The following is a 23080-nucleotide window of genomic DNA, read 5'->3' as shown; positions in this document are numbered from 1 at the left end:
TTAATATGTGCAAACAGTTGCATACGGCCTCATTTACATTTTCATAGTTCAGTGAACTTTTTGGAAAACACCCAAAATTCTCCGGGTAGCTGAATGTATTTTCTTCCCAGTATAAAAATACAGTTTCACACAAGAAGGTACATTTATACCTACAGCTATTCTATACCCGGATATTTTATCTTATAAAATATAGAAGATTAAATCCACAACAAACACCGGTCAATTTATCACAATTCATATTTATGACTAAAGGTAATATTTGACCTTAAAAACACAGTTTAAATCACTTATTAAAATACTTGCACTTTTCGAGATTCAGTTTATACGAGAACAAAAAAAAGAAAAAAGAAAAAATACACTCATATTGCAGTGAAAATTAAAATTTGCATTCATACAAAAATTAATTTTAATATATTTGGCGACACCTTCTTTTTACATTGCCAAACTATGGTAGATCATAAAATGGAATATTTTCCAAGATTCATCAAATTACATCACCATAATGTATTTCAGAAACCTTTACCATAACAACCAAAGTATATAACTGATATGTACAATTTTACTCCTTTTTTCCTATAAGAATTAAACACAGATAAAGCATGTGAAGAGATATTATGCAAAAATAGACCATACATATATACATACAATGTATGAGGAAACATAAATAGAAATGGACAGAAGTTACAATTTCTTGAAACAAATGGCCAGACAATGGAAAGCCTCACACCCTAAATATATCTTTATATCCAAAGTGAATACATGGAGAACAAGTAATGTACCTTAGCCTAAAGGAAAAACATTCAGAACAAAGACAATTCTTTAAATTCATATACTACAAGAACAGCGTACAGTAATACTGGTAGTTTCAGCATAGGCCAAATTAGCCAAATGTTTTGAAAACTGACCACACAGGATATTCAAATAAAATTTATACCTTTGAAAAAGTTCACTAAACTGAATCTGGAATGCTAGTCATAATAAAATTACATATGTATGTTACTAGTATATGTGGAAGTTTGCATAACTTGTCATTATCTTCATAAATCATTATTTTAATACCTGGAATAAAAGACTAGTATAAAATATTTATTGAATAAAACTAATGATCCATCAAGAACAACCAAATTTCATGATTCAGTGGCAAGATGTCAAATTTTGCTACACAAGTCAACTTTCTTCATATTTCATATTTCAGTGGAAGAATTAATATCCTGTTCATGTAGATTAATGTTTGTTAATAATATACAAGATACAGGGCCAGGATTGTGATTTACACGATCATAATGATTCAAAGATTATTCCCTTAAATTCATACATACACATACATGTGCAGTTGGTCTTCAAAAAATAATTCATATATGCCACGCCCATTACAAATGGCAGGTCTTCATTTCATGTGCCAGTAGTATTCATTCAAAAGTTAACAAAAAATGTGCGATTGAAATGAGGTCATTGCCTATAATTTGTATTTTTTTTTTAATACTCAACACTTCCCTTGGGAACTGGGTGAATTGTTGTACAAATTACTGATTCTTTCACTTACAGTTAGATTGTAGCTGAAAATTTAGGGATTCATACAAAATACACTTACCCTAATTCCACAGCCTTTTCGTGTATGAAAGGGCAACTTTCAGCTCTATTTATGCACATTTTTAATATGATTTTCGAGACAAAATCACATTGGCTGGGTAGACTAATTTCAGGGCTTCAAGTCCACACAAAATAATGCCTTCAGAATATGCCTGAATAAAAACCTTCCAAATATGCAAAATGGTTAAAGAATTACAGTAAACCAGAAAGTGACACATGTACTATTCCATACTATATTGGTCAGAAATGTTTTTTTCTTTTCATATCTTAGATAGAGATCTAACATGTTTTTGAAATAAGAAAAATATGCTGTGTTTAACGCAAAGCATACATGCAGGTGTACAATGTTCAACAATGGGGATGGATCAGAAATTTAATACTTACAGGTATAAACATGTATGTTGCACGTCTGCATGAAACATCTGACAAATCAATGAAAAGATCTGACTGACTGACTGGGGGATTTATCTTGTTCATCATGACAGAACCAGCATCAGGTTGTACTGTATTACAAAAAAATTCTATGATGGCATTCATGTGACACTAAATGTAAGTGGCAAGAAATCATCATCACAACAAATAATTAAAACAAAAGATCACAAACAAATACAGAAAATGTCAACAGAAATATTGTAACAACATATCTTAACAATAATCAAGTAATTAGACAACAAACTGAATGGCAAAAACATAACAGATAAATTAACTTTTATTTTCAAGGAGGTTCATTCACGACATAATGTGTGGAAAGTTTAACCATCATTAAAAATTATGCGTAAACATTTCGAGGTTCCAAATGCTTCAGTAATTTTCACCTCACATGAAAATCACCACAAAGTCCGACTCAAAGTTCCATTCCATACAGATAGTTTTTGATTGTGAATATAAATATTGCATATATCACAAATATGTTTATCTCAAGCGCTTTATTTCAAGAATGATTTTTTACTAAAATAAAATACATTTGTTGATACGAATTTTTATATACTGACTAACCCATAATGCATTTAATGCAGAATACATGTTAAAAATAAATGTACTTTCAAACAGAAATGAAAAATATATGTATACACCTGTACATACATACACCAACATGATAAATCAACCCACATACATATAGATACATGTATACAATATTTGTAATATCATCTAAACGACTTATTTAAGAAAGGTAAATATTTCTATTACATGCACATGTATTAAAATAAAATATATTTTCAAACTTCATTTTCCAACTGTCACGCATTAAAAATAAACTACTCATTGCACACTCAATACACTGTGATATGGAGAATTGATGCACTGTATATGGCATGTGCATGTGATAAAATCTTGTTATGAGATCTTATTATTTTGGAAGTTAAGGTGTCTAGCAAGTGTGTGTGTGTATGCACTTTTTGTTAGCGCCTGACAGCTGTAGGGTAAGTCTTAAGGCTTTATATTTTGTCCCCTGAGATTGGAATGCGCCCGAATGTGGTCTAAAACCAACAGAGCTATCAATTAACAACCTGAGAAGACAAGATATCTTTCAGCAGTAGAGATTCCATTGGACAGGTCTATGTAAAATGTACAGCATATGATGCAATGTGTTTCTGTTGGGGACGTCCAGGTTTCATCTTCCTACTCCTGGTATCTACGTCGCTAATGATGGAACACACAGTTCTGAATGTTCAGTTTCAGTCTGGAAAATGCCAAAGGAACATGCAGTTCTCAATGTTCCACAGTTTCAGTCCAACTAATTATGTTAGACACACTTCTGAACATTTCCAGCGACTCAGTCCTGATAATGGCGCATGCAGAACTCGCGAATTCGTTCACATGCCACAGCCATCTTGTCTTTTGGCAGGGTGAGCACAATACGGAAGAAATTTGGATACTGGAAGCACTAAAAAAAGAAACAGGAACTTCAGTTAAGAACTGATCGTGCAATTTGGCTCATCAGTATTCTTTGATTGAGTTTCATTCAGATGATTTTTTAAAAAAACATTTTATCTTACCCTACTTCAGGTAATATTTTTAAAGTATCATTTTTACTACTTCTGATAGGGGGCCTCCGTGGCTCAGTCGGTTAGCGCGCTAGCGCAGCGTAGTGACCCTGAGGCCTCTCCCCAATGCGGTTGCTGTGAGTTCAAGACCAGCTCATGCTGGCTTTCGCTCCGGCCGTACGTGGGAAGGTCTGTCAGCAACCTGCGGATGGTCATTGGTTTCCCCCGGGCTCTGCCCGGTTTCCACCCACCATAATGCTGGCTGCCGTCGTATAAGTGAAATATTCTTGAGTACGGCATAAAACACCAATCAAATAATATAAATAAAAATACTACTTCTGATATGTTGCTGTGAGATTTTAATATCAATTTACCTGGATTTAAATACATACTTGTATCAACTGTGACAATTATTTCCACTTTCAACAGCAATATTACACGCTATTAAAATTTGTTGGAAAACTTTCAGTATCACAAATATTTATATTATGTGTTGAAATCAATCATGTGGAGGTGAGATAAACAAAGCTGGTTCGAACATAGAACCTTGGGGAACTCCAATTTTCACAGATTCCCCTGGATTTTGTTCCTCTTTACATTAATCACACGCACACATGATTATCAGTTTACATGTATGGACACATAAAGTGTTCCTCAGTGTAAGTACAATACCAGGACAATTGTCCTTATCATTTAAATGCAGTATTTGCATAGATGTCATCTATATGGTACACCCTGTCATGTTGACACATTAGTGTCGCCTGCTTCAACTGACAGGTCTCAGATTGTGAATCAAGACATATTTCATATGATTCCTAAGGTTTCACATCAGTATTGATAGATGTTTGTCCAGTGGCCACTGTTTGTGTCTCACCTTGGCTGGCAAACAGAACACACTTTCCTCTGTCACTAATGCCTCAGTGAACTCCAAGTCATCATTGAAGGCCGGGAATTTTGGCATGTCAATGCCTACCTGGAAGAGAAAATGTCCCATCCATGAGAACAAACCTCAATGTTACGTCAGTATTCTCATATAGCGCCCTGCAGTTATCTAGGTTATAGTGGACTACACCTCTATCCCATTATAACAAGCTTCAGTACAAAAAGCACACAAATATGTCCCCCAGATTTGTCACAAAGTTGTTTTGCGCACATTTGTACATGTAAATACTTTCAAAAGTTTCAGTTAAGAAACTCTACTGATTTTTACCTTACTCAGAAGCTTAGACAGCCTGTATGAAACTGGACTGTTGCGTTGATGAGCCAATATGTATGTATGCGTGTATGCTTAAATTTTACTTCACAATTTTTCACTTATATGTTCATGAGGACTCAATAGGTGTGTACATATACTGTGTCTTCTTATAGCAGGGTAGCAAAAATGCAGCCACCACTGAAGTGTCATGCCAAAGACACTAGACATGACACCCCACAGTCACATTATACTAACATCGGGCAAACCAGACCTGTTTCATTGCTATAACCATTGAGTGCTGAGTGCCAAGCGAAGCAGCAAAAAGTACCAATTTTAATGTTTTTGGTATGACCCAACCCGGGTTTGATCCTTTAGGATTTTAACATTTAGGCTACCAAGGAGGTCACCAACCTATAAGATTGTTTGGCTAATCTGTATGATGCTGGATTCATAGCATTGCATTACCCGCCTGTAATGCGCTGGGATATAATAGCAGTTTGCAACTATGCTACTGTACGCTGAATCTGTCCACATGACTTACCATCATGTACATGGCTCCAAAAGGCATGACAGGTTCCAGTCCGGGGATCTGCTTCAACATCCCATAAGTCAGGTCTGCATTGGTCTGGAGATAATCAACAACAGGGGTTAGTACATGTAGCAAGCAGAGGTTCTCCACCATGTACATGTATACAATGTAGGCATATAGACAATACTGGAAATCTTCAGCACTTCTGCATGTTTGCAAGGGGTTTACTTGAGCATATTCTGCACATAATATTCGGTGTAGACTTTTAATTAAAAATTATATTTTTTATGAATCCCTGAAATTGGCTAATCCATTCAATAAAGTTTTGTCAAATTAATCAAATTAAATATGTGCATAAATTACACTGAAAATTGATCTTTCACATGCAAAAAGGTTGAGGAAATAGGGTAATCAATCACTGAACAATTTGGTTGAAAAATTAGTATTTCTGAACTACATGTATATAATGTTCAAATAAAGTCTTTTCTCTGTATGAAATGCATTAAATAAGAACAAGGAAAGTATCATCTATTTTTTTATTACATTTTTTTGGACTGAGTGAATTGCATTTGAAACATCTGATTCTGGGGATGTTTTTTTCTGTCTATATTGAAACCACTGGCTTCAAATCAGGTTTTCATCAGAAACAAATTGTTTCAAACAAAATACATGTCAGTGATACACAACTGAGCCTAACAGGCAATTGTAGATTCCAATGTTTGCAAAGCAATTATTGGGTTTGAAAAAAAAAAGCTGTTTTTCAGTTTTCAATTTCATCTGACACATACATTATTCTCATGTTTGCTTTGCCTTGAAACAAATAATGGAATTTTAGTTAGACATTTTGTTAGCAGACACTTTCTCTTACCACTCACACTACTGTTGTCTTACCTGAATTATGGAGACAGTCTTGTGGAAATAACTCTGTGGGGTCTGGGTAAGGATCTGCTCTAAGGCTGCCTGGATCAGGGTGTTAGGTCCCAGGATTCTCTGTGACAGATTCACCAGTCCTGTCCTCACCTAACACATAGAATACAGGTGCATATAGGAAAATTCAGGTGTGTACAGGTAAATACAGGTGAGTACAGGTGCAATCATTAGGATGGGTAAGGATCTGCTCTAAGACTGCCTGGATCAGGGTGTTCGGCTCTGTGACAGATTCATCAGTCCTGTCCTCACCTAACACATAAAATACAGATGTATACAGGTAAATACAGCTGTGCACAGGTAAATAAAGGTGTGTACAGGTAAATGCAGGTATAATCATTAGCATGGGTAAAGATCTGCTGGAAGATTGTTAGATCCCTGCACTGTCTGAAACAGATTCACCAAACATGTCCTCACTTATTCACTAAAAGAATACAGGTGTTTAAGGTTGATCTTGATTCAGTTTCATGCCACAGTCAAGATTTTTTGTCCACACTATATCACCCTAGCCTTGTCCTTGACAAGTACTTGTAAGTGACAAACTATGACACAAGATTGTGACACACAGGTTTTCACTCAAAGAGCAGGCTCAAAGTTTACATGTATGCCACACTGTCAGCAGGCAGGTGATCTCAAGCCAACTTCATGTATGCCACGTTATCAGGAGGCAGGTGATCTCAAGCAAACTTCATGTATGCCACGTTATCAGGAGGCAGGTGATCTCAAGCAAACTTCATGTATGCCACGTTGTCAGGAGGCAGGTGATTTCAAGCAAACTTCATGTATGCCACGTTATCAGGAGGCAGGTGATTTCAAGCCAACTTCATGTATGCCACGTTGTCAGGAGGCAGGTGATCTCAAGCAAACTTCATGTATGCCACGTTGTCAGGAGGCAGGTGATCTCAAGCAAACTTCATGTATGCCACGTTGTCAGGAGGCAGGTGATTTCAAGCAAACTTCATGTATGCCACGTTATCAGGAGGCAGGTGATCTCAAGCAAACTTCATGTATGCCACGTTGTCAGGAGGCAGGTGATTTCAAGCAAACTTCATGTATGCCACGTTGTCAGGAGGCAGGTGATCTCAAGCAAACTTCATGTAAGACCATGTCAATGGCTCCACAAGAACTTTCAACTGTTTATTACCACCACAGCCTCAAGAACAGTGGAGGTCTAAAGAACAGTGGAGGACTCAAGAACAGTGGAGGTCTAAAGAACAGTGGAGGACTCAAGAACAGTGGGGGCCTCAAGAACAGTGAAAGCCTCCAGAAACAGTGGCCTCAAGAACAGTGAGGGCCTCAAGAACAGTTGAGGCCTCCAGAAACAGTGGAGAAACAGTGGAGGCCTCCAGAAACAGTGGAGGATTTCCTGTCCAAGTCTGGGGTTGAACTCTCACTTCTCGTGTTCCATACACCTGTGTATTTTTTATTACTACCAGCCTTAATACTAATCTTGGAATTTTTGGATAAATTAAACAACACAGTTGTTCTTTGGTTTTATTCATTATGGAATCGTTTGGACTTTTCAAAATATCTGAGTAAAAACTAAAAAAAACTCTGTGTTGCAGAGAAATTTACCTCCATGTCAAAGATACCTTTCCTGTCATGGACCACAACCCAGCCCATCCTCCACCCTGGTACAATAAACCTTGGAAAGCAGAATGAATAAGTATCAAAAAAAGTCTCCCATAATTACTATACAAGTGTGAGTAAACAACAACATGAGAAAATGGGAAGTAGATGTGTGGGATAAATAAAACTGCTGCACAATTTAAATCTTTATCCTGCATCAAACAAAAACTATTTATTTATTACCCGATTGGAGTTTTATGCTATACTCAAAAACACTTCACTTAGAACATGGCATCTAGCAATATGGTGGGAAGAAGCTGGGTATAGGCCACACAAATATACAATGCTTTCACTTGTTCATAGCAGTCACATTGGGGACGTATATTTCCATATGTTAGAGCTGATGATATATGTTCAGTTACTGAATAGTATGGAATTTATTTATTTATTTATTTATTTGATTGGTGTTTTACGCCGTATTCAAGAATATTTCACCTATACGACGACGGCCAGCATTATGGTGGGAGGAAACCTGGCAGAGCCCGGGAGAAACCCACAACCGGAGATAGTACAGAATTAATGACTTAACAGTTACAATGAGATCCAACAATCAGACACACATCGTAATGTTTGGTGCTGTCGTAGCAAGTTTTGGTATCAAAAGCTTCACTTTAAGGTCTCTGTATGCATCTGAAACTGCATTTTTACATGCCACACTTTTAAAATACACTAACATTATTTTCTACAAAAACATTTCTGGAGTAGTGCAGAAATGACCACTCACCTCTTGGTGAGACCCCCACAGGAGAGAATAGGAACTGTGTCTGTAAGGGAGGCCAGAGAGTGATATTTGTGACCCTCAAACACCTGCCAAACAGAGAGGTTATGACTTTGATTATTCAGTCTGTTAGTGTACTATGGTCACACTCATTAACCTGTTTTATTTGTGACCCTCAAACACTTGCAAAACAGAGAGGTTATGACTTTGATTATTCAGTTTGTTAGTGTACTATGGTCACACTCATGAACTTGATTTACTTGATTGGTGTTTTACGCCGTGCTCATTACCCTCATCATGGGCGATTACGCTGCACTAGTGCGCTGACCATCTGAGCCATGGAGGCCCCTGACACTCATAAATTCTTTTTTACGTAAAGCTGCAGCTGGTGAGTAAGGTTCACTGTTGTACAATGTTAAATTCATTCCCACAACATTAAGTACCAAAGCACCATGAGCACACGGTAAAGTAAACTACTAAGCTAAGCTTATGATTAAAATTAAATAAAACTTATTTTGATGTTCAAATTATTAATGTCCAGAGAGTATACTATGATCCATAATATACTGCAATTTTAAAATGAACATGGCCACACTAAATATGGACATGAAACACCAAACATACAAAATGAGCGTAGACGTCATCTGAGAGGATGGGGACTTTGTGTCTCTCCGCAACTGCCAGTATGTCCTGCAGGTGGCCTTTAGAGTAGACGGAGCCACAAGGGTTGGACGGGCTGTTGACAACGATAGCTGCTGTGTCGGCGTCAATCAAGGATTCCATGTGGTCCAAGTCAGCTTCCCAGTGACGATCAGGCTGTCATGGAAACAGACAAATACTCAAGTTTAAACATCACATAAAAATAAGGCTGACTAATGCAATATGCAAAGAGAATATAATGAAACATTTGAAATAGCTCTATATATGAACTACCCTGAATGACCTAATATTTCACCCACAAAAAGTGCATTTTCAGAAGCAAACAAATGCTGTAAGATATTATTTTAGGTGCTGAAATTTACACTTTACTGGTAGGGTATCATCTTACCATCCAAACTAACCTTAAAGCACCTTTCTATCATCAAAAGAACTCTCAGGGTGCGGAAAAATAAAATAATGAACAAGTAGTCACAGACAAAATTTTACAAGGTTTACAGTAAATTGAAATGCTTAAAATATCAGTGAAAAACTGATACCAGAAATCATCATTTTCAGATAAGAATATTTCTGTCTCTAAAACTGTACAGAAGCTTGGATAACCACCATCATTCAAACACATAAACTATAAAGAGGCAACAATATCATAGACTATTAAAATACAAAAACAGACTAAGAAATAACATAAGAAATCATGCACACAAATGCTTTCACCAGCAATTTGTGAGTTCTACAGCTGAAGAGTAATTATAATGACTACAACCTGAATCCGCCATATTTCATCTAAGTAGTCCATAAAAGAAAGTTTACCAACAATAAGGAAAGAAAATCTCATCAAAGCAGTGAAAACATTACAAGTATTCCCTTGCAAAGAAACCTGTGAATCAAAAATACATCCTGTCCAGCACTGAATGATAACACTCTGGTACAAATGGTTTATTCAAACAATAACCAAATATCTCCGGTGTAAACTTCATTAAACAACAGTTTGCTGCACAGAGTTATTCCCCCATTGTGTGGCTCAGGCGCATCAGGGGAGATAACTTTAGCACAACCCAACTTACATGTAGCCCACTGTACTCACTTTATATGCAACTGTTTATTAGCTTAACAAACAAAGGTTATTTTAAACTTCTCTAAAGTGTAAAATACTCTGAATTATCACAGATAAAAAAAGTCTTTCCAGCACTATGGAAAAGTAAACAAATATAGCTGAAGTCATGTCTGAAAAGGCTGAATTTTCAAGCTACATGTTCTGCTTGCAGAAGATTTTTCAGACCAGAACATTTCATTTGTATAATTGTTCAATTTTAACTTTAATAGAAAACGTCGGTCATAAAAGAAAAAAAGAATATAGAACACATGTTGTTGTTAAGACTAGAGACTTACCAATAGATCATAGTGTCTAGATTCTATCTCAAGGGAATCAGCCAAAGTTTTGTAGAGGGAGAATCCAGGGCGTGGTATGAGGATATTCTGACCCGGGTTAGCCAGTACACAGATGGCCAGGTCTATGGCGCCAGAACAACCACTGGCCAGAACAACATCCTAAGGAGCAGAACACCAGGTCACCCTCAACAAACATCTCAAATTAAAAAATGATTTATTTATTTATTTAATTGATTGGTTTTTTACCCCGTACTCAAGAATATTTCACTGGTATGACCACAGCCAGCCTTATGGTAGGAGGAAACCAGGCAGAGCCTGGGGGGAAACCTGCGACCATCCGCTTTTCATTTTTTTAAATAAAAATGTTTACACTACAAGAGTTCTACTCTGCAATTATCAAGGAATTCAAGACATAACCAGTTTTAATCTTCTAGCTGCTTTGGATGTTATAAAATAATGAAATTCTAGCCAGTTTATTGAGCATATAAATTACCATTCTGATATGTTACACACAGAACAGGAGACATACATATGTATGAGACAAGTCCTGCTAAGTGTCATTATCGTCAGAAACTTACACGTGCGGTAACAGGTGTGTCTGGTGTAGAGACGTAGTTAGCTACCGCAGCCCGTGCCTTCTCATAGCCTGTACAGGTATAGCAAACAAACACAATCACGTCATCAAATGCAAATAAAAGCACCTAAAAAGGACATTTTTTTTTTCTTGCGGCTGTTACCACTTTAAATACATACAAGAGTCTCTACTGTTGAGCATGCATAATTTACTTTTTCAGACACTGAGGTTGTGGAGTGTTTGTAAGATCCCAAACAAAGATGTTAATCAGCCTTTCAATTATCTTCCAATCATCCAATAATTTCAATCCAACCGTTCCATAAGCTTGGGTGTTTCTTCCCACCATTTTCGGGACAATATCAAGTGCAGCCAGTTCAAATTGTGAACAGGGGTTAGCGAAGTTTGGTTTGTTGTTGATGTGCAAGGTACATTGGTGTTAATTGTAACATTATGGTCTTAATGATTATTAGCGAATAACTACAAGAAGTCTGTTTAATTAGTGTATGATTAAAGGAAGCCAGATGTTAGCTCACAGCTTTAAGATGTTGAGGACAGTAAACTTGAAAAACCCAAGTTCCAGGTTAGTGAATTTGTATCTGTATTTCTCAAAGCTACATGTAAGCTGCGAAGAATGAAACAGATCTCAGATCTAGATGGTGACATACCTATAGAGGGGGCGTAGCCATTGTACTTTCTGTCCTGCATGCATTTCATCACAGCGTTCTCAGACTCCTCTGATGGGGCCATGTTCCCAAACACAGTTGGGTCACCTGTAGTGTGAAAGCAGAATCATACATTCAACTTTAGCGCCAAAATAGATCTTCCAAACACAACCCAGGAACATAATTAGCACTGTAAGGGATCTAAAAATGTGCTCCCAAAAAGTGCAAAAAGTGACGCAAATTAATATCATAAAATTTTACTTGTGGTGATAAAAATTATTCCAGCTTCTGCACAATCCTCAAAACCTTTTCTAGGATCAACTGAACTTCCTGAATTTCGCAAACATGAGCAACTTAAATAGAGATGGACGGAAGTTTGGGTGATTTTCAGTATGTATTAACTGGTGAAAAAAAAAATTTGAAGAAAATTTTTTGTTGAAGATGTCTGAAGAAACTCTCTTACAAATGTCAGTTTCACTTAAAATAAAGCCGTCATAACTGCCATTAATTCACGATCTAACATAACTCACAAGCTTATTTTCAGAATACCATGTTCTGAGTTGATAAATTATCCCAGCCAAAAAGCATATGCACCATCTGCATTATTTCTGAATTATGATGCCTTTGACATCATCGCCAAAAATAACTTCATGGCCTTTTAATTCTATTATATAAAGAAGATCAGAAAAGTGTATGTACCTATAGATAGGGCAATCATTTCTTTGTCTGGGTTGGGAGTCAACTTCATGCCGTCAACGATTTTCCTGATTGGGTTGAAGGTGTTCTTGGCCATCTTGGAGGCAGGTACATGCCATTCTGGGGCATATCTCTTCATTGTCTTCTTAGCTTTGTCCATTCTGCTCACCTTCTGATTAACAGTTAAATGTTACCTGGAATGTTAATCAAACTTTATAAATATTTTAGGTACAATTAAAACTGTAGACACATGTGTTCTCCTCAGAAGAATCATACATGTATATTGTATACTATACCTAATGTCTGGCCCTCTCCAGCCGTAAGTGGGAAGGTCCACCAGCAACCTGTGGATGGTCGTGGGTTTCCCCTGGGCTTTGCCCAGTTTCCTCCCACCATTATGCTGGTCGCTGTCGTATAAGTGAAATATTCTTGAGTATGGCGTAAAACACCAATCAATTAAATGAATAAATAAATAATGTCTGGCGCAATGCAGTACATGCCCTCAAATTGCCCTCGTCAGTTTATGACCAAGTTGCTCGTTCTGACTGATTCTGAGAGTTAACTCTACTGATGTTCGAAAGATGTTCGCTTGGATGGTAGGATGATACCCCACCGAACAAACGTTTGAACTACACCAAATTTAATATTTTATGACATCTGTAAAATGCGTAATAAAAATGCACCTTTTAGGGCAAAAATGTAGGCCATTTTATTACCATCATAAATGGACAATATCTTGCTCCCACCACTTTGAGTGAATCAAATTACATGTATGTGGCCTAGCAAAGAACACGTACATGTAAGTCAGCCAAACAATGGAAGTCAGGTCCTCACCTTCTTTGTACTGTCCAGATATGGTCATACATGTAGGTATATATTGATACAAACAATCTCTTAAATTGAGAACAGGTTAGGGTTTTAGCACGAATATACAAGTGGTATATTTACGTCTATTCAGAAGCAACCCTGTATAACTACACATGAACAAATTTAACCTTACTACATTTATGTGCATTTACAGTGTATGTAATTACTCAATCCATCTTTGCATCAAATAAACATTTCCAGTCTTATAATATTATTCATAAATGGTAACACATGTCTTGACGTAGATGATGTGTAAAGCAAATCTTTGTTCAGCGTGACCAGTACGAGGAAGTCTTCAAACATACATGTAGATCGTTGAATCAGACATGAACTACATGTGCAGGTTTTCAACCTGTGTTACCTGTAAATATATGTAATACATGCCTCCACTGACATGCCCATTTCCCCTACATGAACACAAGCTGTACTGAATATAATACGGACATTATGTTCATTGTACATTATGTATGAGACAGTATTATCCATATTAGGGTATTAATACACAAGGTAGGTTTTGACTTGTTTACTCTACACTCTTCAGGGCCATTTCTTACTCAAACATTATGTAGGTAAAATGCCACTGAGTGACATACATGTGGGTAAGATATTGATCAGTTAATAATTTGGATGCCAGGTAGGCAGACCATGTCAACCAGCAGGCACTTATATTCACAAACATTCATCCTGCAATACAACACATAATTTAATATCAATACAGCGCAGCTGCACATGTATGTGCCAAATTTTCCCGCCAAGTTCTTTTTTTAACAATTTTTCAAATTTTCATTTAAATAAAAAAACATATTAGATTTTGTTTTGCATTTGCACTCAAAGACTTTTGTATACGCATTTACGCATGGGAATGCATGACTTAAAATTAACACTCACTGTGACTACAGATCTATCCAAAAGGGTAAAAACATCATGCGTCACAGCTACAGGCTTGCAGTGACCATCAACACCAGCAACTACTGAGCTTTGACAGCGGGGAGAGGTGCATGTATGTTTGGAAATATAAATCAGTTTGATCTTGACAAATGTTACATGTACGGGTAACTCCATTCACTGCTCATGTTCCCCCGTGAAAAGTGTTAACTGTCAACCTGTTGCCATATAGCGTGAAGAACACTGTGTGCTGTCAAAAGCTGACAACACATGTGGTTTTGTTTCCCACGGAATGTATTTAACATGAAAACTAAACAACTGGTGTAATAACATTAGTAACTGAACTAAAGCAATATTGCAACTAAATGTCACTTGTATGTACATATTATTCAATGTCAGTGAACTACATGTATCAGTCTTTGTGAATTACATTATTAATCTGTGTGAACTACATGTATCAATGCCTGTGAACTACATGTATCAATGCCTGTGAACTACATTTATCAATGCCTGTGAACTACATGTATCAATTGCGGTGAACGACATGCATCAATCCCTGTGAACAACATGTATCAATGCCTGTGAACGACATTTATCAATGCCTCTGAACTACATGTGTCATGGACTGTGAATGACATGTATCAATGCCTGTGAACTACACTTATCAATGCCTGCGAATGACATGCATCAATCCCTGTGAATGATATGTATGAATGCCTGTGAATGGCCTGTCAACGACATGTATCAATGCCTGTGTACGACATGTATCAATGCCTGTGAACTACATTTATCAATGCCTGTGAACTACATGTATCAATGCTTGTGAATGACATGTGTATCAATGCCTGTGAACGACATGTATCAATGCTTGTGAATGACATGCATCAATGCCTGTGAACGACATGTATCAATGCTTGTGAACGACATGCATCAATGCCTGTGAACTACATTTATCAATGCCTGTGAACTACATTTATCAATGCCTGTGAACTACATGAACCAATGCCTGTGAACGACATGAACCAATGCCTGTGAACTACATTTATCAATGCCTGTGAACTACATTTATCAATGCCTGTGAACTACATGAACCAATGCTGTGAACTACATGTATCAACTCTGCATCCTTTCTCAACATTCAGAAACCTATTTACAACTGGCCTATGTATGTGCATTGCTGCTGGAGATATTGGCAACAAAAATTGCCTAATTATTTTCAGACATGACCATTCTTTATTAAAATACTGTAGTTCTAAAATAATTCTAAAAAATATGTACAGATTTTGAGATATTGTTAGAAACATGTACAGACGTATTGATCTCAACCAGTCAAATTATATTTAGCTCAAAATTGAAACGTTAACAAAACTGTTTCAAATTAAATAAAAAAAGTTTCAAATTAAACTGTTATTTGCTATTAATTAACTGACAAATGGATGTAAATATATGTTTACAGCATATAGCCATCTGTCCTGACATCTATGATACATCTGGAACTCCTGGTATCTTAATCCCAAGATACATGTACATACATGTATGTGCAAGTCTGAGTTTTACACTCAAGTGACTGAGAAAGGCCAGTATTTAACCCCTGCTGTACAATGATGTAATAATACTTAATACAATGGTTAACCCAATTAGATTATCATGTTACTATGGTCAATACAACACACCTGTGAGCACAATTCAACTGTGCCTACGTGACTTTTGTAGGTCACGTGACAGCTGCCAGCCAGCCAAGCGCAGACACACAGAGTCAGCCACAGGTTTGACCTTCAGTTATTGCCCAGACATGAATATAGGCTACCGTGACCTTGGAAAAAAACTGAAACTCAGAGCCCTATATCAAAAGTCTGAAATATACCTGCATGACTGACCCTACATTTACCTCACATAATTACCCTAATTCTTCAACCTTTTCAATCGCCTCTGCAACCAATATTTTGACTCAAACATTCTGTGAGAAGTATGGGGTGTGGAGAAATAATCTGTGCAGTTTTATGCAGCTTCCATCTTTAATGACACAAGCAAATAATTTGAACATCATTTACCTAATATTTATACGCATATATTCCACTGTAAAAAAAGTGGTGGTTGAAAAGATTGAGGGTTTACAGTCATGCACTGTTTGCATTTTGACAAAAAACTGGATGTTTTGTCAATTTTCTAAATTATGACAAAAACATCTGAAAGTCTGTCTAACGCCTGTTTTTAGTCTGAAGATTCACACCACTGAGTTTCCTCCTCCATCACGCTTCGTTAGGCATAAGTGGAACACCTCGTGTAATAAACCTCACCCTGTTCATCAGTAATCCTTCCAGTCTATTTTACCTTCATTTCGGCATATACGCATTAAACTTACTGTCACTGTCAAACTGAGCATGGGCATGTACTGTGTTGTAAATTTACACAAACTTCTCAGAGAGATTTATATCACTTAGAAATATGTAAACTTTAAACAAGCTTCTTGCATACTTTTACATGTATATGATTTACACCTGTACTGACATAATTTATAGTTGTTCAAAATGAAGGAAAAAAATATAACACAAGGAAAATCACAAGGACTACACACAAATCACATTATAAATACATATATCAGGTTTGGCAATCTTGTTATGCTGTACACAAGTATGCAATATATTGTACATGCCATGTACTACAGAAAGCAGATACCCACACAAAGAACTTCTCTTCTAGCATTTATACCATAAACAGCTTGTAGTTTGAACGCCTTTGTTATCTAACAGAAGGGTTATCTAATAATTGTCGCTTCCTGAACTTCTACACTCATGTACAATGTATATGTAACCAGTTGGCAGGGAATTGTCTTTTCAAACCTTAGAAGATCTTGAGACAAAATAACAATCCTTTGCAAGCAAGCATAAAATTGCACTACAGGTATATCGGTTCATAAAACTTACAGGTTTCCTTTGATCACAGTATCTGTACAAAGTAACTGTACGTGAATTTAACAAAAAATGATGGGTTCAAAGTAACTCACATTTGTCCAATTTAGAGTCAAGTAAAAGACACTGAAAATGAAGACTTCCCTTAAGTTCTAAAAAAATTTTTAAACTGGTCTAGCCCACATCAGAGTAGGCACATAGTTTTCTCTGGCCACATGTACAAGTTACTTGTTATATATATACATGGATATATGTATATATAGAGAGAGAGTTAAATGTTTTCTTTGATATACTTCATGTCACTACTGCCTCCAGTGCATTCTGGGAGATTTATTACACCTATCTCAATTGTATTTAAATACTTCTCTTTTTCTAAAACTGACCTAATTTTGTACATGGAATGGACTGGTCAAACTAGTTTTTGGCGTTAATTCAGGTTAATATAACTGAACATACTCTGGGTCATAATGTGACATTATTCTTGGTCAGCAAGCTTAATTCAAACACTATGACCTAGCTAGTCTAATGTGACCAGTCTCTGAACCAAAATAATTCAAGCTTGCAGACATACTGACCTAAGTAATTTAACAGACAACCATGTGATTTAGCTTAACAATGTGCGCTGTGAATCAAAAGTCAAAAACTGTTACAGAATTAAGCTGATTGGATAAAACATTCTTGCATTATCATTGCAATCCATAAAGACTTACAGTCAAAATGTTTAATGTTTCTTTCCCTTTAATGCAAATTTAGTTTGAGTTTAAACATGTTTGATGCATCTTGCAATAACTTAACTCTATCTACCACTAGCTTAACCAAGTTTTAAGCAAATTCATTGAAGCGGCTATTCAGAAAGAATAAATTTGGTAATCAAGGTCATTAAATTATATCTGCCATATGAATTACTCATTTTGATTATATTAAAAAATTGTCTAAATGGAACTTCTTTATACAAAAATAAAACGATTTTTTTTTTTTTAACTTTTTTTCTCAGACCAGAGTCCTCTGTATGACACAATTTCCCGTAACCATGTGACCAGGTCATGACTTTTAGGATTGTCGCTAGATAAGAGTTAGAGGTTATACACTGTACAAATATTTTGCTGGATATCCGACATTTTTAAAATCCTTATCTTTCCCAGAATGTAGCATCCTGTTAATATTTTATTGCGCTTTACATTAATACATGTAATTCACTGATCATTTCACCTGGGGAAAAAAAAACCACCCTTAGCCTCATGTGGCTTACAATACATACATGTAGAAGTTAAACTTTTTAGAAGTAAAAAGTTGAACTGAATTTTCTGATGTGTTGAACAGGTGGTACAGGGAACAAAACCAGGAAACCTCAAATTTCTACATCATTGCATTCCAACTGTAGATGGAATACCCCAATGTAGAAATTTGAGAAGGTTTCCCTGTGTTTTTTTTTTTATACATGTACACGTACAAGGAAAGGTCAGGCAGCAATGTACGGATGGTCGTGGGTCTCCCCTTGGCTCTGCTCGGTTTCCACCCTTCATAATGCTGACCACCGTCGTATAAGTGAAATATTCTTGAGTACGGAGTAAAACACCAATCAGATAAATAAATCAATCAAATATACATGTAGGGCTACAACACCTATTGTTTATGCTTGTTCCACATGTATGTAATACTTGTAATAATCATATGTACATGCATATACAGCACGGGTGCTTATCTGACACATGTACTTAGCATTTGTATGTGGGGCCTTGCTGGTTCAGATGGTTGTAAGGTGCTTCGATTGCTATAGTTACCAAACTTTTGACGAATGAGAGTGCATGTCCGCCTCCAGCTCTCACTGTTTTGGATGCAGCCTTAAGTCAGGAGAAATTTATTTAATTGGTGTTTTACACTGTACTCAAGAATATTTCACTTATACGTTGGCAGCCAACATTACGGTGAGAGGAAAGCGGGCAGAGCCCGGGGGAAACCCACGATCATCCACAGGTTGCTGGCAGACTTCCCACGTACAGACGAGGAGAGGAAGCCAGCATGAGCTGGACTCACAGTGACCGCATTGGTGAGAGGCTCCTCGGTCAGTCAGGAGAAAAGCCGATGGTTTAATCCGGGTGCTAAAGTTTCCTCTATCTCCTACACCTGACCAAAGTAATATACATGTACATGTAAAAAAAAAAAAATATTGATCATAGCATCTAACAATGTTAAATGGGTAACATTTATGCTATCACATTTCCCAATATTTTCACTGTCAATTTTTTTTCTGCTCAAAGCAGATTTTCAAATGCACATAGTTTAAACTCATGTAATTTGTTTTCTAGAATCTGTTAGAATTCAGACAAGGTGTTGTAACTCTAATTCAACCCTCTCAAAGTCTTCACAGTTATACATGTAGACCTACTGCGCTTAACCACAAGCGAAGGTCAAACGTGAGATTAAGATCTTAATCCCAGGTGTAACACAAATATATATAACGACAGCCTAAAGTCAGTGTTGCAATGCAACTATCAATTTGAGAGTGGATGAGGAATGTGAAAATACAGAGCACTGAACTATCAGCGGAGTTGTTTTTAAAGCATTACAAAGGATGCTGACCTAATTTAAGATAATGTATACCTCTATGGCATCTTCATAAGCAACATCAAGTGAACATCAAGTATCCTGTAGACACAATTACCTGAGCTACTGTAAATGACTTAAAATGTTGCCCCTGACCAAGCAGCACACTCATGTCCGATTGTGAGAGTTTTATATATCTTAAATTGTGTTTGAGACTTATTTAAAAGATAGCTGTAGGCTCACGTATCCTAGTGGAAAAATAAGTCACAGTACCAAGATTAATATTTTGTGAAATGCATATGCCACTAAATATGTACTTTTTGGGGCAAAGCTTAAGGTCGGTGTCAATTAGCATTTATACATACATGCATGCAGGCTTCAAAGTGACCTGTTAAGAACACCTACTCAGCCCTTGACCCCTGACTTCTGACCTGTAGAATGACACAGGAAATATGCCTAACAAATGAATAAGTCTGTAACATGAGAGCTTAAAGTTGCTTCAGTGGTATGATAATCTTCATGGCCATTCATTTTTGAAGCTTTAATACTACAGGGTCAACATCCTCTTATCTGATATGTAGAGAGACACATCTATAACCATTCCACATTCCTTCTCCTTATATAGCGAATAATCTATTAAGTTAACTAAGCCTGTAAGCAGCTTAACCATAAATATGAATCAGTTCTGCTGTCATTGTCCATATCTAAAAAAAAGCCATAGGTACTACATGTCAACAGACTTGTCATTTTGGATAACCCTGTATGGCAGCTCAATGCCCCTTATCTCATGGTACTTTGTCCATTCAGAAACTTTAAAAATTTACCTTAAGCTAACTGACTCTTGTTCTAGATGCCTTCAGAAATAAGCAAAATACAGATAATAGGTTCCTTTAATGTACAAGAATTGGTATAAATAATAATTTGAAAATGTCTGTATACATGTATGTACATTTTTGTCTGCTAATGTATCGGAGCACATTTAACATTCTACATGACTGAACCAAAATACAGATAGTGGTACCATAATAAACATCTTATGTATGCACTATTTCTCAATAAAAATCTCTATTTATAGAGAGCAATCCCTGTCTATTAATACATTCAATGAGTGAGTGCTTGGGGTTTAAAGTTGTACTTAACAATTTTCAGACGACGAAGGCGTCCATAGAGTGTATGCAATGTGCCTCCTTGTTGCAGGATGGATTTCCAGTGCTATTTTATCTAGTGCTGCTTCACTGAGACAACTTACAAAAGGCAGGTAATCTACCCCGCCCGAGCCATTATGCTGATAAGGGTCAACTAGTCATCACACTATCCCCTAATGCTGAAGTTATACCTTCCTCTTTTTTAAGGTCTTTTTTAGGTGTCACAAAGCATAAATTTATACATGTATATGCATATGGTGCCTATATACCTGCAGTTCAAGTCTGGCATGCCTGCAGGCCAGGCTGTATATGTTATAAGTTTTATATATCTGACTATTTATTTTCCATTTGTGCGGGTATAAGTGTACATAAGTGGCAGGTAAATTAAACTTCTCTCATCTAATATAGGCATTCCTTAATTCTGTGGTTGCATTTGGACCATTGTGTTGTAAAATACATATCGGTATACAATGTACCATCACACCACCACCCAGCATAAATCACTGACATAACAATCCGTCTAACTCTCAGATAATGAACTGTCAAAACAAGAGGCACAGGCACAATGAAATCTAACTATAATATAGACGTAACCATAGTGCAACACCTGGAATCCCTGGCCCTTTAATAATGTTCACGTCATTATGTTATATAAACAACTCCCCCATTCACCCACACGTACTATCATATCACATCGCCATACAATGTTAAACAAGTGTGGTAACATATATGTATATAATATATATATATATATATATATATATATATATATATCTTTGCAATGATGCTCAAGAAATATACATAAATGTACATTTATACTGATGTTGTGTCTACATAACCACATTATACACATATTAAAATTAATGCACGACTTCATGTTCACATTCAGATCAAGAAAGCCTCAGGGGAAATAACTCCATATTGACGAAAGACAAGAGCTGAGGACACTTGAATATACCTACTGACATCCATGGCCACTGTTTTATGATATGCTGAACTTATTTTCACATCCAATAACTTCTTTAGAAGAAAAGTAAAATGCTTCCAATTTTGTTTTTCAAAGGCAAAGGGCTGGGGGGGGGGGGGGGGGAGAGGGGGTGTCATGACAAAGTGCTGGTTCAGTCCTGGCCTTGGACACACACTTTGGCTTTCTCTACCCATGAAAATGACTGCCTTGATGCATATGAAAACATACTGTGTAATGTGTTAAACAACAATCAAATAAACAATAAATTGTAATAACTCAAAATTTCATCTGCTGATGGCCAAAAATCAAGACATCATCACATGACAGATAGTGTATAATTCAAATACACTGGAACAGTCTAAAGCTTAATGGTTGAATGATGACTATTTTATATGTAACTACTTTTAACACCCAATGTCTGATCAACTTCCAATCTGGCAGATGCAGTGAGACCAAAATTGATGAAAATGAAGTGACAGGCCCTTGATTAAAATTTCTTTACGCTAAGAATGTAATTATGTATTCACACATTCACATGTAAATGATTCACCAAAAGTGCTAGGCCTACAGGAATTTAATCTATCATAGAAATTTTGATTTCACCTCTGCTGCACTGGTACCATCATCGGCATTAACTTTTTTAACTTATGTCTGATGAAAACGATAAATACAGCACCATCATTTAACCCACAGCAGAGCATTCCATCGCAAGCTGCCAAATGTCGCAGTTTGAAACGGATCGATACGCTGTATTATGACCATTAAGTCGCACAACCCCACAGCTTGTGTTAAGCCTAAGGTCACATACGGATTGAGAACATAAGAAAACAACAGAGAGCATCCCTGACAGTTCCAATTGTAAAAACGTCTTGAAAGAAGAATATTCCACGACAGCTGACAATGTTCGATGGATCTCTTTGAAAACTGCTTTACAAACAACTGTAACAGCACTTCCTCAAAGTTTACCGCTCTTACCTTGAGTTTCTCCACTGAACAAACACCTTGAACTGTTTTCACTGCCTCTCGTCCACGCGATGCGGGAAGGTCTGGCTGACCTCGTCACCCATTGGTCAATATTGGGGGCTCGCCTCTGATGTCACGATGAATACTCTCTGCTTAAAAGCTGTCATTTAGATGAGTACAAATCTGTTCAAAGATTAATATAAATGTAGCATTTGCTGCAAATTACGCAAAAGAACAAACAATACCAAA

At 36.6% G+C, this 23080-nt stretch overlaps 1 protein-coding gene across 1 annotated transcript; it reads right to left on the bottom strand.

The window, feature by feature from the left end:
- Nucleotides 1-22919, bottom strand: LOC135474660 (tyrosine aminotransferase-like). The gene is made up of 12 exons (XM_064754198.1): nt 22844-22919; nt 12555-12745; nt 11859-11963; nt 11198-11265; nt 10620-10778; nt 9198-9389; nt 8580-8662; nt 7802-7871; nt 6191-6319; nt 5312-5395; nt 4450-4548; nt 1-3475 (listed from the first exon to the last, which is right to left on the bottom strand). Exons 2-12 carry the CDS (start codon nt 12709-12711, stop codon nt 3365-3367), a joined length of 1257 nt encoding a protein of 418 aa, XP_064610268.1. The 5' UTR covers nt 12712-12745; nt 22844-22919; the 3' UTR covers nt 1-3364.
- Nucleotides 22920-23080: the final 161 nt, after the last annotated feature.

Source organism: Liolophura sinensis, chromosome 9, assembly GCF_032854445.1.
Source record: "Liolophura sinensis isolate JHLJ2023 chromosome 9, CUHK_Ljap_v2, whole genome shotgun sequence".
NCBI lineage: Eukaryota > Metazoa > Mollusca > Polyplacophora > Chitonida > Chitonidae > Liolophura > Liolophura sinensis.
Note: the sequence above shows the minus strand (reverse complement) of the source record. Positions and strands in the feature narration are given on the sequence as shown.